At 42.3% G+C, this 16,849-nt stretch overlaps 1 protein-coding gene across 7 annotated transcripts in view; it reads right to left on the bottom strand.

The window, feature by feature from the left end:
- wdr7 (WD repeat domain 7) overlaps positions 1-16,849 on the bottom strand; it is an 836,682-nt gene that overhangs the window by 745,551 nt on the left and 74,282 nt on the right. For all 7 annotated transcript variants that reach the window (XR_015074758.1, XM_085974490.1, XM_085974481.1 and 4 more), the window contains exons 5-7: positions 15,728-15,806; positions 10,442-10,616; positions 8,353-8,429 (exon numbers count right to left, since the gene is read on the bottom strand). Coding sequence is in view for 6 of the 7 variants with exons in the window: in XM_085974490.1 (XP_085830616.1) it covers positions 8,353-8,429; positions 10,442-10,616; positions 15,728-15,806 (331 nt within the window). In the remaining variant the exon portion in view is untranslated. The remainder of the gene's footprint in view (positions 1-8,352; positions 8,430-10,441; positions 10,617-15,727; positions 15,807-16,849) is intronic.

Consider the following 16,849-nt stretch of genomic DNA (forward strand, 5'->3'; position numbering starts at 1 on the left):
TCTGTATTCTGTTCTACATTAAGTCTACTCAACCATCATTCTGTCCTCACTAACGTAAAATAACGAGTGCATTGAATTTAAATCCTCATTGTCATCTTCAAATCGCTCCAACTCTTGTCCCACCCAGCCTGTGCAACCTCCTCTGCTTTATATGTCCTCTCCAACACCCTTAGGTCCTCCAATTTTGTCAGCTTGGTTCAGTGTTATAGCACCCTTGTCTGAGTTCAAAGGTTGTGGGTTCAAATCCTGCTCCAGGGCTTCAGCATATAATCTAGGTTAATACTTCAGTGTAGTACTGAGAGAGTGCTGCATTGTCAGAAGTATCATCTTTCAGATGAGATATTAAATGAGCTCCATCTGATTGTTCAGATGGATATAAAAGATCCCATGCACTATGCAAGGAAGAGCAGAAAGTTCTCCCGGAGTTCTGGCCAACATTCCTCTCTCAACCAACACTACCAAAACTGGCCATTCAACTCAATGCTATAGGTGGGACCTTGAATGCTGCACTTTGGAATATACTGTGGGTGTGAAAGGTACTATATAAATGCCTATGACACTGCTAAATCCCTATCAGGGCTATCTACTCCAGTCACATTTTCCTTCTCTTTCTTCACATCGTTTAATATTTTCCTTCTTCAAGTATTTATCCAATATAGTCTTAAATATTGGCTTCAATTGTCACTTGTGGCAATGCATTCCATATTCCAATAGCCTATGTTTGAAAAAATAATAATCTGACCTTAACCTCTCGTTAGGTTTCTGACACTAATTCTAAATTTTTCACCATTTACTCTCTCAAACTGGTAATTTTAAACACTTCTACTTGAGCGCCACTTAATCTTCTCTACTGCAGTGAATACAGTCCTAGCTTTTCAAATCTCTCATCAGAACTACTTGTATCCTTATCATCCTAGTAAATCTGTATCATAGCAACTCGCTGTGTAAAAAAATTGCCATCTCCCCTCTGGTTCTTTTGCCAAGTATCTTAAATCTGTGTCCTCTGGATACCGACCCACCCATCAGTGGAAACAGTTTCTCTTTATTTACTCTATCACAGTGGTTCTTAAACTTTTTGGTTGAAGGACCCCTTTTCAAATGGATTATAATACTAAGAACTCCTTGCCCATTTACATTTCTCAATGTAAAGTTCATCAGTGTCCTGTTAAAGGGACTTGCATGAAATTTTGCAAGGGCTGTCTGATATAGTGAACATTGGTATGATTGGTTATGTGAAAACATTCATCTTTCCATCACCTGAAAATTAATCCTACAGGTTCAGCAACATACCTGTTGAATACTTCACCGCACGACACCTCCCTGGCTCTTCCTGGAGTAGGGATTAGGCTTGGTGGCTCCTGTTGAGAACACCAGCACCATTTCAGGTGTAACCCTCCACTGCCCGCCTACTCACTGCACAGCTGCTGAGTGTTTCCATTTTTTTCCTCCCCCTCTGCTGTTTACCGACCTGTCTGCGCTGGAACATCGCTGACACGCTGCCTGGTGTGCGGCATTTCTGCCACCAGGCCGCCGCCAGTAACTGAGACCGCAGCTTTTGTCCGGGTCCAGCCACAGGCCCAGCTGCCGTGCTCAGTGAACGAAGCTCGGCTTGATCATCATTCCAGGCACTTGGACCAGGCTGATGTGGCGGCTCCTTCTTAACCTGACCCAGCCCCAGCCCTGCAAAATCCATTTTCAGTGTCTCTGGGGCCTCTCGTCTCCTCTCTCCGGATTCTTAGTCAGTTAGAGACCCCGCTAATCCAGTTACTTGTCCATTTCCAGAGCTGCCTCGGCCCCAGTGCCTGCCCAGCGATCGCTTAGAAAATAGAACTTGGAAAAATAGGAGCAGGAGTAGGCCATTCAGTCCTTCGAGCCTGCTCCACCATTCAATATGATCATGGCTGACCCTCTATCTCAATACCATATTCCCTCTCTCCCCAAACCCCTTGATGCCTTTTGTGTCCAGAAATCTATCTATCTCCTTCTTAAATATATTCAGTGACTTGGCCTCCACAGCCTTCTGTGGTAGAGAATTCCACAGGTTCATCACCCTCTGAATGAAGAAATTTCTCATCTCAGTCCTAAATGTCCTACTCTGTATCCTGAGACTGTATTTAAATAAAGGAAACTATGATGGTATGAGGCGCGAATTGGGTAGGATTGATTGGGGAATGTCACTCAAAGGGTTGACGGTGGATAGCCAATGGCAAACATTCAAAGACCGCATGGATGAACTACAGAATTTGTTCATCCCAGTTTGGCATAAAAATAAAACAAAAACGGTGACTCAACCGTGGCTAAAAAGGGAAATTAGGGATAGCATAAGATCCAAGGAGAGGACATATAAATTGGCCAGAAAAAGCAGCAAACCTGAGGATTGGGAGCAGTTTAGGATTCAACAAAGGAGGACAAAGGGATTAATTAAGAAGGGGAAAATAGAATATGAGCTTGCAGGGAACATAAAAACTGACTGTTAAAGCTTTTATAGATATGTGAAGAGAAAAAGATTGGTGAAGTCAAGCGTAGGTCCCTTGCAGTCAGAATCAGAGGAATTTATAATGGAGAACAAAGAAATGGCAGACCAATTAAATACATATTTTGGTTCTGTCTTCACAAAGGAACAAATAACCTCCCAGAGATGTCAGGGAACATAGGGTCTGATGAAAGGGAGGAACAGAAAGAAATCAGCATTTGTAGGGAAATGGTGTTAAGGAAATTGACTTCTTTGAAGGCCGATAAATCTCCAGGGCCTGATAATCTACATCCGAGGGTACTTAAGGAAGTGCCCTAGAAATAGTAGATGCATTGCTGGTCATCTTCCAAAATTTGATGGAATCTGGAACAGTACCCATGGATTGGAGGGTAGCTAATGTTACCCCACTATTCAAAAAAGGTGGTAGAGAGAAAACGGGGAATTACAGACCGGTAAGCCTGACATCGGTAGTGGGGAAAATGCTAGAGTCCATTATAAAAGATGTAATAGCAGAGCACTTGGAAAACAGTGACCAGATCGGACAAAGTCAACATGGATTTACAAAAGGTAAATCGTGCTTGACTAATCTACTGGAATTTTTTGAGGATGTAACTGGTAAAATAGATAAGGGACAACCAGTGGATGTGGTGTATTTGGACTTTCAAAAGGCTTTCAATAAGGTCCCGCATAAGAGATTAGCGTGTAAAGTTAAGGCACATGGGATTGGGGGCAGATTGGATAGAGAACTGGTTGGCAGACAGAAAGCAGAGAGTTGGAATAAACGGGCCTTTTTCCGAGTGGCAGGCAGTGACTAGTGGGGAACTGCAGGGATCGGTCCTTGGAGCCCAGCTATTCACAATATATATTAATGATCTAACAAGGGAACTAGATGTAATATCTCCAAGTTTGCAGATGACACAAAGCTGGGTGGGTGTGTGTGCTGTGAGGAGGATGCCGAGAAACTCCAGGAGGATTTGGACAGGTTGGGTGATTGGGCAGAAGCATGGCAGATGCAATATAATGTGGATAAATGCGAGGTTATCCACTTTGGTGTCAAAAACAGGAAGGCAGATTATTATCTGAATGGCAGTAGATTGGAAGAAGGGGAAGTGCAACGAGACCTGGGTGTCCTTGTGCACCAGTCGCTGAAGGTAAGCATGCAGGTGCAGCAGGCGATTAAGGTGGCAAATGGTATGTTGGCCTTCATAGCGAGAAGGTTTGAGTACAGGAACAAGGATGTCTTGCTGCAGTTGTACAGGGCCTTGGTGAAACCACATCTTGAGTATTGTGTGCAGTTTTGGTCGCCTTATCTGAGGAAGAATGTTCTTGCCATGGAGGGAGTGCAGCGAAGATTCACCAGGCTGATGCCTGGGATGGCAGGGATGACGTATGAGGAGAGATTGGGTCGATTGGGCTTATACTCACTGGAGTTTAGAAGAATGAGAGGGGATCTCATTGAAACTTATAAAATTCTGACAGGACTGGACAGACTAGATGCAGGAAGGATGTTCCCGATGGTCGGGGAGTCCAGAACCAGGGGTCACAGTCTAAGGATAAGGGGTAAGCCATTTAGGACAGAAATGAGGAGGAATTTCTTCACCCAGAGAGTGGTGAACCTGTGGAATTCTCTACCACAGAAGGCAGTAGAGGCCAATTCATTAAATATATTCAAGAAGGAGTTGGATATATTTCTTAAGGCTAAAGGGATCAATGGATATGGGGAGAAAGCAAGGACAGGGGACTGAATTTGGATGATCAGCCATGATCGCATTGAATGGCAGAGCAGGCTCGAGGGGCCGAATGGCCTACTCCTGCTCCTATCTTCTATGTTTCTATGTGACCCCTCGTTCCAGATCCCCCAGCAAGGAGAAACATCCTCCCTGCATCCAGTCTGTTTAGCCCTGTAAGAATTTTATACGTTTCAATGAGATCCTCTCTCATTCTTCTAAACTCTAGTGAATACAGGCCTAGTCCACCCAATCCCTCCTCATATGACAGTCCTGCCATCCCAGGAATCAGTCTGGTGAACCTTTGCTGCACTCCCTCTATGGCAAGTATATCCTTTCTTAGGTAAGGAGACCAAAACTGCACACAGTACTCCAGGTGTGGTCTCACCAAGGCCCTGTACAACTGTAGTAAGACATCCTTGCTCCTGTACTCAAATCCTCTTGCAATGAAGACTAACATACCATTTGCCCTCCTAACTGCTTGCTGCACCTGCATGTTTACTTTCAGTGACTGGTGTACAAGGACATCCGGGTCACTTTGTACATCAGCATTTCCCAATCTATCACCATTTAAATAATACTCTACCTTTCTGTTTTTCCTACAGAAGTGGATAACTTCATATTTATCCACATTATACTGCATCTGCCATGTATTTGCCCACTCACTCAACTTGTCTGAATCGCCTTGAAGCCTCTTTGCATCCTCCTCATAATTCACAATCCCATCTAGTTTTGTGTCGTCAGCAAACTTGGAAGTATTACATTTGGTTCCCTCATCCAAACCATTGATATATAGTGAATAGCTGGGGCCCAAGCACTAATTCCTGTGGTACCCCGTGAGTCACTGCCTGCCACCCGAAAAAGGCCCATTTATTCCTACTCTATGTTTCCTGTCTGTTAACCAATTTTCAATCCATGCCAGTATATTACCTCCAATCCCATGTGCTTTAATTTTGCACACTTACCTCTTATGTGGGACTTTATCAAAGGCCTTCTGAAAATCCAAATACACCACATCCACTGGTTCTAAATTATCTATTCTACTAGTTACATCCTCAAAAAACTCCAGTAGGCTTGCCAAACACGATTTCCCTTTCATAAATCCATGTTGACTTTGTCTAATCCCATTGATAGTTTCTAAGTGTCCTGTTATCACATCCTTTATAATAGACTCTCGAATTTTCCCTACTACTGATGTTAGGCTAACCGGTCTGTAGTTCCCGGTTTTCTCTCTCCCTCCTTTTTTAAATAGTGGGGTTACATTTGCCACCCTCCAATCTGCCGGAACTGTTCCATAATCTATAGAATTTTGGAAGATGACAACCAATGCATCCACTATTTCCATGGCTACCTCTTTTAGTACTCTGGGATGCAGATTATCAGGCCCTGGGGATTAATCAGCTTTCAGTCCCATTAATTTCTCCAGCACTATTTTTTTCCTAATACTAATTTCCTTTAATTCCTCCTTCTCACTGGACCCTTGGTTCCTTGCATTTCTGGGAAGTTATTTGTGCCCTCTTTCGTGAAGATAGAACCAAAGTATTTGTTTATTTGCTCTGCCATGTCCTTGTTCCCCATTTAAAATTCTCCCGTTTCTGACTGTAAGGGACCTACATTTGTCTTCACTAATCTTTTTCTTTTTACATACTTGTTGAAGCTTTTACAGGCCACTTTTATGTTCCTTGCAAGTTTACTCTCATACTCTATTTTTTCCCCTCTTAATCAATCTTGGTCATTTTTTGCTGCACTGTAAACTGCTCCCAATCCTCAGGCTTGCTACTTTTTCTGGCAACTTTATATGACTCCTCTTTGGATCTAATACTATCCTTAATTTCTTTTGTTAGCCATGGTTGGGCTGCTTTTCCTTTTGTGTTTTTGCACCAGAAAGGAATGTATAACTGTTGCAATTCATGCATTAGTTCCTTAAATGTTAGCCATTGCCTATCCACCATCATGCCTTTTAATGAAGCTCCCCAATCTATCTTAGCCAACTCACTCCTGATACCATCGTAGTTTCCTTTGTTTAGATTTAGGACCCGAGTTTCGGATTGGACTTCTTCACTTTCCATCTTAATGAAGAATTCTATCATGTTATGATCACTCTTCCCTAAATGACCCCACACAACATGATTATTAATTAACCCCTTCTCGTTGCACAATATCCAATCTAGGATAGCCTGTTCCCTAGTTGGCTCCTGAACGTACTACTGGTCTAAAGAAACATCTCGTACATACTCCAGGAATTCATCCTCCACAGTATTATTGCTAATTTGGTTTCGCCAGTCTATATGTAGATTAAAGTCTCCCATAATTACTGTAGTGCCTTGTTACATGCATCTCTAATTTCCTGTTTGATGCCATCCCCTACATTACCACTACTGTTTGGAGGCCTATAGACAACTCCCACCAATGTTTTCTGCCCCTTGGTGCTTCTTAGCTCCACCCAGACTGATTCTACATCTGGATTTTCTGAGCCAATATCCTTTCTCACTATTGCTCTGATTTCATCATTTACTAACAACGCCACCCCACTTCCTTTTCCTTTTTGCCTGTCCTTCCTAAATATCGAATATCCTTGGATATTCAGCTCTCAGCCTTGGTCACCCTGCAGCCATGTCTCTGTAATTGCAATTATATCATATCCGTTTATATCTATTTGCGCTGTTAATTCGTCTACCTTACTACGAATGCTTTGTGCATTCAGATACATTGCCTTTAGATTTGTCTTTTTAACATTTTTAGACATCTTAACATTTTTTTGTCTCTCTACCATTTTTTCTTACCCGGATCCTATTTGTTAGTGCACTCTTTTGTTTGTACGCTCTGTCCCTTCCTGACACAATCTGGTTATCCTTACCCCAATCACTTTCCTGCACTGCTTCCTTGCCTTTTCTCTTTAGCATTCTAAATTTCTGTCCACCAGGACCCTTCCCCCCACTTATTTAGCTTAAAGCCCTATCTACCTCCCCAGTTATTCGATTCACTAGAGCTCTGGTCCCAGCATGATTCAGGTGTAGTCCGTCCCAACGGAACAGCTCTCTCTTTCCCCAGTACTGGTGCCAGTGCCCCACAAATCGAAACCCACTTCTCCCACACCAATGTTTGAGCCACGCATTCATCTCCCTGATCCTACTGACCCAAGCCAATTTGCTCGTGGCTATTATTACCTTTGTGGCTCTATTTATTAATTTAGTCCCCAGCTGTTCAAACTCTCTCAGCAGAACCTCTTTCTTTGTCCTACCTATGTCGTTGGTACCTACGTTGCTTACCAGTGTCTCGCTGTGTGAGTGCACCAGGCCCCCGGGTCTGACATCGAACTCCCTGATGTGTGCTGCTTGAGCGGATGAGGAAATCAAAATAACGGCTGATCGTGTGCGCCCGAGTCACTCCATCACAGCAATGGGTCCCATTCACATTATTTTGCGGACCCCTGATAAGTCTCTACGAATGCCAGGTTGAGAACAGCTCTATCAAAACCCCTCATAATGTTTAACATCTCTATTAAATCGCCCCTTAACCTTCTCTACTCGAAGGACAACAATCCTAGCTTCTCTGTCTCTCCACATAACTGCAGCTCCTCATCCCTGGGTCTGATAGGCAACAGCACGCAACACATTATGCAATAAGCATTGCCAGGTTATATCACAAGCAACCTTGTGGGCAAACGACAGGAAAAAAAATGATATACAAAGTACAATAAATGCAGTACAATAAATGCATTGAACAAAAGCATCAGTGGTTCTCAAATAAAAAATGTACACTTGAAAATTCAACAGTAATTAATTATAAATAAGGATAATGTTGAAAACCACAAATTTACCGTCTGGTTTATTTGGTATTCATAAACCAATTGGAATCTCGAGGCTATAACTGCATTAACATTACAGTTACTCATGACCAATGTTCCTGCTAAACTGCGCGGCCACGCCGGAGGTCCCATGCAGGCTGCTCACCAGCTTTACAATGGAAATAACCACGCATGCACGAAAATTTGAATAGGCCATGCAGCCAGTTAAAGGGACCCCGCACTAAAAACAAATTAGAGGGAACATTGCTCATGACACGTGCAAAGTCTGTACTGGTATAGATTTGACAGAACTTGGAAACCATGCTGATTTACAAAACTACTCGATCCAAAGTTTCAAATCATACCTGCATTCGACTGATTTCAGCAGTAATAATCCACACCTTCAAAATTCCAGTTACTGAAACTGCGACCACTGTGTCTTCTGAGAACAGAAAATGGCAAAATGCCAATCATTTAAGTGCTGTATATTCATCATAATTGTAATGGGAACAGTTCAGCTACAGGTCATGCACGTTGGTATGATCTGCATTACACCCTATTTCTATTACAGTGCTGCCTCTGGAACCAGTCCTGTAATACAATACAGATCAGAGTCCATGCTTCCACAGGCACATATCGTCATGATTTTCTACTTCCTGGGGCAAATTGTCACCAGCAACTAGATAGTTATCTCTAGCTGCCATATTGTTCTGGTTGCAAATGGATGAGCTTGCAGCCTCATACAAGCCACATTTTCATATTACTGGTCCATTAGTCCTTGACAATGGAAAAAGTCCTTATTCTGAATCATGAAGTCACAAAGCATAAGCACATCATGAACTTTAGACATGCACAATTACTTCATTGTTACTGCCAGTGCTCGAATTCCACTGCACAGTATAAATAGGGTGAATTTGGATGAAACTAGTTGCACAAAAAATGATGCATTTGTGACCAACCCTGGAAAATAACTATCTTTGGACTAGAGAGAGGCCAACCCAACTCAGAATGAAAACTCAAGAGTGATAAAGACAGTAACCATCTATTTAGCCACAAATCAGCAACGGTATAATACTGGACAAATCTGGCAACTCAGCAGCTCAAGCAGAAAGTTGGCGGCAACAAGAGAGTTGCAATTTCAACTCTCACCCACAGCAATATTTATAAAAGACTTTTTCAGTATGGAGAAGCAATGGAAGAACTCTTAGTTGCTCTGAATTCTGAATGTATCTAAGAGAGTCTCCTTTTATACAGTTGCCTCATTAGCACTGTGATTTCAGAATACTTAATGACCATGACAGAATCAGATCTTGTGAAGTTAGTGATAATATGTACCTAATAAACTGGATCATGTGGGTGGCTTATCTACTTTGAAGTACAATTTTGCATTAAAACCAGGAACACACCTACTCAGCAACAGTAGTTTAACACCTAGGTGTTACAAATTTTCTTTTTTTCCGAGAGACATTATCTCATCTTCAGCATCATCAGTCAATCCCATTTGTGGACTTTGCGCCCCTTACAATCCAAAGTGTATCTGCTGCCTAACATCTAGTTTAACCTGGGGATCATAATCTAGAATCCTTACTACATATACCAACTACTACAATCTTATATGCGCCGCCAAGTTCATTTTCCTGACTTTAAGGAAAGCGAGTGAAAAGCAATCTAGCGAGACAAGGCAACTCTATCTTATTCTAAGGGAAAGCTTAGTGAAAGCAAGTCGCCTAAATCCAAGTTAACTGGCCACGTCTTTCACTGTCACTGGCAGCATGTGTTCACAGACATTCTCTGATGTCTCCATGGCAGAGAAAGTTCTCTGTGTCCTGTCTTTAGTCTGTGTATGGACAAATGCTTTTTCTAATTTAATTAACCAACAATGGGTATTCCATCAATTGAGAAGAAAGGAGACCAACTTTATGAATGGCCTAAGATACTACTCAATGGTGTGACTGTTTTATCCAATCAAGACTTCTCTCCCCAATTATTTAAAAGCTACAGAAACTTGTGTAAATGAATGACTTAATAGCTCTCTTTGTTGGCTAATTAAAACTTCAAGTTACCCCAGTTCTGTATCTGCTGGTTGTCAAAAAAGTAGCATTTAATATGCAAGAAATATCAGAAATTGATAGTCATGCTCAGGCAATACCAGTAAAACCCAAAATGCTACTCTAGGTTACATTCTTTGAAATCTCATTTATACAATCTCTGCAATAATTTTGCAACTAAAGCAGCTTAAACGGCCAACATAATTTATTATTTGGGGTGGTGGTGCCAAGAAGGAATCCTATATGTATGCAGAGTAGAATTCAAAAATGGATGACTATTACTCATTGAGATAATTCAAAAGTAACTCCATAACAGATTTTTTTTAAATTGTAATTATAACTCAATTATTACATGTACTTATACAAAAGAAAATCTCAATACAGCTTAACAAAATTCATTCCTCACCTTGTGTTCTCAGTGAACGTATAATGCTCACTGAACTAATCCAATCAGGAGATATCTTGGACACCAAAGAATAAAGGACCTCCAGGCTAGTGGCATCAACGACAAGGATTTCTGGGTAATGTCCATAACACAGCAGTCTTCCTTCTCGTTGAGTTCCAATGCTGAACTGATAAAACTATTTTTTGATACATAATTAGAACAGGAAAGTTAAAAATAATATTTCTATCACCCTTTTTTAAACCTCTGCCAATCTTTCACGCAACTCCAAGTTTGAATCCCTCTAATCAAGTTTCCACCCCTGCCACAGCCCTAACCATCCTGTGATTGTAGTGGTGTAGGAGGGAGGACTTTAGATTCCTGAGGAATTTAAACCGTTTCTGGGGGCGGTGGGACCTCTACAAGCCAGCGGGTTGCACCTCAACGGGAATGGGACCAATACCCTCGCGGGAGGGTTTGCTGGTGCTGTTGGGGAGGGTTTAAACTAGTTTGGCAGGGGGATGGAAACTTAAGTATAGAGTCAATAGGGAGGGAAGAAAAACTGGAATTGGAAAACAAACGTAGAAAGTAAATTGGAAGGACAGAGGAATCAAGGGCTAGATAGTAGTCAACAAGGAGGTTTGCCTGTACTAAATGGTATATACTTCAATGCAAGGAGTATAGCGAACAAGGCAGATGAGCTGAGGGCACAGGTAGATACTTGGGACTATGATATTATAGCTATTACAGAGACGTGGCTGAAAGAGGGGCAGGTATGGCAGCTCAACATTCCTGGTTACAGGATTTCAGACAGGATAGAGGGAGGTAAAAAGGGAGGGGGGGTCGCGGTATTGATTAAAAAAACTATTACAGCTGTGAGGAGGGATGATATGTTGGAGGGATCATCAAATGAGGCCATATGGGTCGAATTGAAAAACAAAAAAAAGAGGCGATCACACTGCTGGGCGTGTACTACAGACCCCCAAACAGTGAGAGGGAGATAGAAGAACAAATATGTCGACAAATTTCTGAGAAGTGCAAAAACTACAGGGCAGTAATAGTAGGGGATTTCAACTACCCCAATATTAACTGGGACAAAATTAGTGTGAAGGGTATAGAGGGTGCGAAATTCCTAAAATGCATCCAGGAGAACTTTTTTAGCCAGTATGTAGCAAGCCCAACAAGGGAGGAGGCGGTTCTGGACTTAGTTTTAGGGAATGAAGCTGGGCAGGTAGAAGGCGTATCAGCGGGGGAGCATTTTGGTGCGAGTGACCATAATTCTGTTAGGTTTAAGGTAGTTATGGAAAAGGACAAGGATAGACCAGGAATAAAAATTCTAAATTGGGGAAAAGCAAATTTTGCTAAGCTGAGAGGGGATTTATCCATAGTGGACTGGAAACAGCTACTTGAAGGTAAATCAGTGTCAGAGCAGTGGGAGGCATTCAAGGAGGAGATCCGGAGGGTTCAGACCAAATATGAGCCCTTCAAAAAAAAAGGTGGGACTAACAAATCTAGAGCCCCCTGGATGCCTAAAGACATACAGGGTAGGATAAAGAAAAAAAGGGAGGCGTACGACAGATACCAAGGGTTAAATGCTCCAGAATCTTTAGAGGAGTACAGAAAGTGCAGGGGTGCAATTAAAAAGGATATTAGGAAAGCAAAGAGAGAGCATGAAAAATTCTTGGCAAGTAAAATCAAGGAAAACCCAAAGATGTTTTATAAATATATTAAGAGTAAGAGGATAACTAAAGAAAGGGTCAGGCCTATTGGAGATCATGAGGGTAATCTGTGTGTGGAGGCGGGAGACGTCGGTAGAGTTCTTAATGAATACTGTGCATCTTGCATCTGTTTTCACAAAGGAGAGGGGCGAAGTAGACATTGCTATCGGAGGGGGAGGAGTGTGAAATATTAGATGAAATAAACAGTGAGAGAGGAAGTATCAAGGGGTTTAGCAGCTTTAAAAATGGATAAATCCCCAGGCCCGGGTGAAATGTATCCCAGGCTATTAAGACTGCTAATGTGGTACCCTTTGTTTAAAAAGGGAGAAAAGGATAGACCGAGTAATTATAGGCCAGTCAGCCTAACATCGGTGGTGGGAAAATGATTGGAAAGAATTCTGAAGGACAGGATAAATCTTCATGTAGAAAGACACGGTTTAATCAAGGATAGTCAGCACGGATTTGTTAAGGGAAGGTTGTGTCTGACAAACCTGATTGAATTTTTTGAGGAGGTAACAAGGAGGGTAGATGAGGGTAGTGCATTTGATGTCGTTGATATGGACTTTAGCAAGGCTTTTGATAAGGTTCCACATGGCAGACTGGTCACTACGTTAAAAGCCCATGGGATCCAGGGCAAAGTGTCAAGTTGGATTCAAAACTGGCTCAGAGACAGGAAGCAGAGGGAAATGGTTGACGCGTGTTTTTGCGACTGGAGACTGTTTCCAGTGGGGTTCCGCAGGACTCAGTACTTGGTCCCTTGCTTTTTGTGGTATATATCAATGATCTAGACTTGAATATAGGGGGTATGATTAAGAAGTTTGCAGATGATACTAAAATCGGCTGTGTGGTTGATACTGAAGAAGGAAGCTGTAGGCTGCAGGAAGATATCAATAAATTGGTCAGGTGGGCAGAACAGTGGCAAATGGAATTCAATCCGGAGAAGTGTGAGGTAATGCATTTGGGGAGGGCTAACAAGGAAAGGGAATACACATTAAATGCTAGGACCCTGAGTAGTGTAGAGGAACAAAGGGACCTTGGAGTGCATGTCCACAGATCCCTGAAGGTAACAGGGCAAGTAGATAAGGTGGTTAAGAAGGCATACGGATTACTTGCCTTTATTAGCCGTGGCATAGAATACAAGAGCAGGGGGGTTATGCTTCAACTGTATAAAACACTAGTTAGGCCTCAGCTAGAGTACTGCATGCAGTTCTAGTCACCACATTACAGGAAAGATGTGATTCCACTAGAGAGGGTACAGAGGAGATATTGCCGGGAGTAGAGAATCTTAGCTATGTGGAAAGTCTGGATAGGCTGGGTCTGTTTTCCTTGGAACAGAGGAGGCTGAGGGGAGACCTTATTGAGGTGTGTAAAGTTATGAGGGGCCTAGATAAAGTGGATAGAAAGGACCTATTTCCCTTAGCAGAGGGGTGAAAAACCAAGGGGCACAGATTTAAAGTAATTGGTGGAAGGTTTAGAGGGGATTTGAGGGGAAATTTCTTCACCCAGAGGGTTGTGGGGGTCTGGAACTCACTGCCTGAAAGGGTGGTAGAGGCAGGAACCCTAACCACATTAAAAAAAAGTACTTGGATGTGCACTTGGGATGCTCTAACCTGCAGGGCTACGGACCCAGAGCTAGGAAGTGGGATTAGGCTGGATAGCTCTTTGTTGGCCGGCATGGACACGATGGGCCGAAATGGCCTCCTTCCGTGCTGTAACTTTCTATGATACTCTGCAGGGTTGGACATGGTTGACCACGCTACCTTTCCCCAATACCCCTCCTCCATTGTCCAACTCAGTAGAACTGCCTTCACTTGGTTCCACTCTTACCTATCCGATCGTAGCCGCATCATCTCCAGCAATTGCTTCTCTTTCCATGCAAACACCGTTACCTCCAGAGTAGGTATAGTAGCCATTCAGCCCCTTGAACGTGTTCCGCCATTCAATTAGATCATGGCTGATCTGTAACCTCACCTCCATTTACCCGCCTGTGTTCCATATCTCCTGAAACTCTTACCTAACAAAAATCAATTGATCATAGTCTTGAAAATTTCAACTGACCTAGCGCTCTCAGCCTTTTGGGGAAGCTAGTTTCATTTTTCCACTACACGTCGTGTAAAACTTCCCTCCTTGATTTAAAATTCTCATCCTCATGTTCAAATTCTTCCATGACCTCGCCCTTTCCTATCTTTGTAACCTTCTCCTACCCTACAACATTCCAAGAAGTCGGAGTTCCTCCAACTCTCACCTCTTTTGCACCCCCTACTCCCTTTGCGCCACCAATGGTGGTTATGCCTTCAGCCATATAGGCACGAAGCTCTGGAATTCCCACCTTAAACGTCTCCACCTTTCTCACCCCCCTCAAAACCCACCTCTTTAACCAAGCTTTTAGTCACCTATCCCATTACCTCCTTCTTTGGCTCGGTGCCAATTTTTGACTGTACAAGCTCCTTTAAAGCGACTTGGGATGTCCTCCTACATTAAAGGCACTATAAACACAAGTTCTTGTTGATGAAGTAGTAAATGGTCCTTTTTTAAATTAAGTTTGCCCTCTTGTTCTGAATTTCCTCACTGGAGACAATCGTTTCTCAGTCCTCCAAGGATCAATACTTGGCCCCCTCCTCTTTCTCATCTACAAGTTGCCCATTGGCGATATCATCTGCACTACTTGAGATTAGTTTCCACATATACACTAACAACACCCAGCTCTACCTTTCCAGCAGCTTTCTCAACCCTTCCACTGCCTCTGTCCTTTGACTGTTTGTCCCACATCTAGTCTTGGATGATGCACAAATTCCTCCAGTTAAACTTTGGGAAGAACAAAGGAAATTTTCTTCGGTCTCCACGACAAACTCCATACCTTCGCCAATAATTACAACTCCCGCCCCATGGATTGCCTCAAATTGAACCAGACTGCTCACAACCTGTGTCCATTTGACCCCAGCTGAGCTTCCGACCCCATATCCTCTCCATCACAAAGATTGCCTACTTCCACCTCTGTAATATCGCCTGTCTCCGCCCCTGCCTCAGCCCATCTGCTGTTGAAACCCATGGCTTTGCCACCTCCAGACTCAACTATTCCAATGTATCCCCGGCCAGGCTTCCCATGCCGTGCTCACCCACCCACCCACAACCCCCCCCCCCCAATCACCGCGCCCTCCCCCCCTTCCCCCTATCTGCCTGTATCCTATCCCACAAGTCCCACTTACTCATCACTCCTGGTTGATTATATGCATGTGCAAAGCTCTACTCCGACCAGCAAATTTTAAATGTTTCGAAGATAGAAGCATTTGCATTCTGAATATGTTACAAAATACTTATCATAATATTAGAAAGTGCCTGAGTTGTCCATGGATTCACACTAAAATTGTACATATGGTGTTAAACCTAGCTATGTGAGACAACCTCCCTGAGCGAATTACACACTGCTCTGCTCCCAAGTCACATCAAGACCTGAATCCAGATAATACAATCACTTTTGCATCATGGGAGAGTGGTTTCCATTTCACAGCAACACAAAACACATAAATAGAAGACAACTACTTCACATTCCAGATTTTTTTACCTGCATCCCAGCAAATTCACTATTACTCACTTGTATGCCGGTATGAGTGCATGCCAGTTTAGTAAATTCTATGCATCTTCCATCATTTACATCCCAAAGGCACATCTCTCTGCAAGACATTTTTTTTTTGTGTGAGCAATATGATATTAAGATGATGTTACTGATTTAATTAAATATGTTTCAGTATGTTGTACTGCACTTGTGCACTAACAATAAAAGTTGATTTGATTTGATTTGATATGAGCATAAAAAAGAATTTGAATGGTGCAGAAGATGCATCAACAGTATTTCACAAATTATTGGGAGTTATGTTCGTTACTTATCTTAGTTACCTACACAAAGTCAGGGTCTCTATACTTTGAGGAAGTGTAGACTTAGGGGTAACTTGAACAAGGTTTCTAAGATGACCATGTGAACTTGGGAATCTTTAGGAAACATGAAAAGACCACTATATCCAGGTAGCACGTTCCTTTTTTGAAAATCAAACAATTTCGATCAGTCTTCTCAACATGTTTCTCAATTTTATCGCCGGAAACACACCTAATTGTCTCAGTCATTTCTACAGTTCACTTCAATGGCCTTCCTTCACAAACTACTGCACACCACTATTATTCATTGGTTTGAAAACATTCCATCTGACTTTTTTTTTATTATTCCTAACTTCTTAATTTTTAAAACTAGTTGTCTGGTCTGAAACCTTGGCCATAGTGAACAATTGGCTCGGATCAGTTTCATCAGTTCCCTTCATAATCTTGAAAACGCCTATTACATTACCTTGGAGTCCCTTTTCCAAAGAAAACAATCCCAATTTCCTTAACCTCATAACTTAAATTCCTGAAACCCAGAATTATGTCTGTTATTCACCTCTACCCGCTCAAGGGCAAAAATATTATTTTATGATTAGCAAACCAGCTCCATTTAAAAATTGTTAAAATCAATGCACAGAGCAAACATAGTTGTCGAGATGGGGTATGACCAACACCTTTTACAGAAACACAAGCTCTACCAATCCTTTTGTTATTCGAACTGAAAACATTGCCTTTTCACTGCAGCATGGAGTTGTGCGGATAGTCTTTTGTTCCATGCATTCCTCATAGTATTGCAGTATGCTTACTTTAAGAAACAAAGTTTACATCAACTGATTACTAAAGA

The sequence above is a fragment of the Somniosus microcephalus genome, chromosome 2, assembly GCF_052327205.1.
Source record: "Somniosus microcephalus isolate GS21.2 chromosome 2, FLI_Smic_1.0, whole genome shotgun sequence".
NCBI classification, from domain to species: domain Eukaryota; kingdom Metazoa; phylum Chordata; class Chondrichthyes; order Squaliformes; family Somniosidae; genus Somniosus; species Somniosus microcephalus.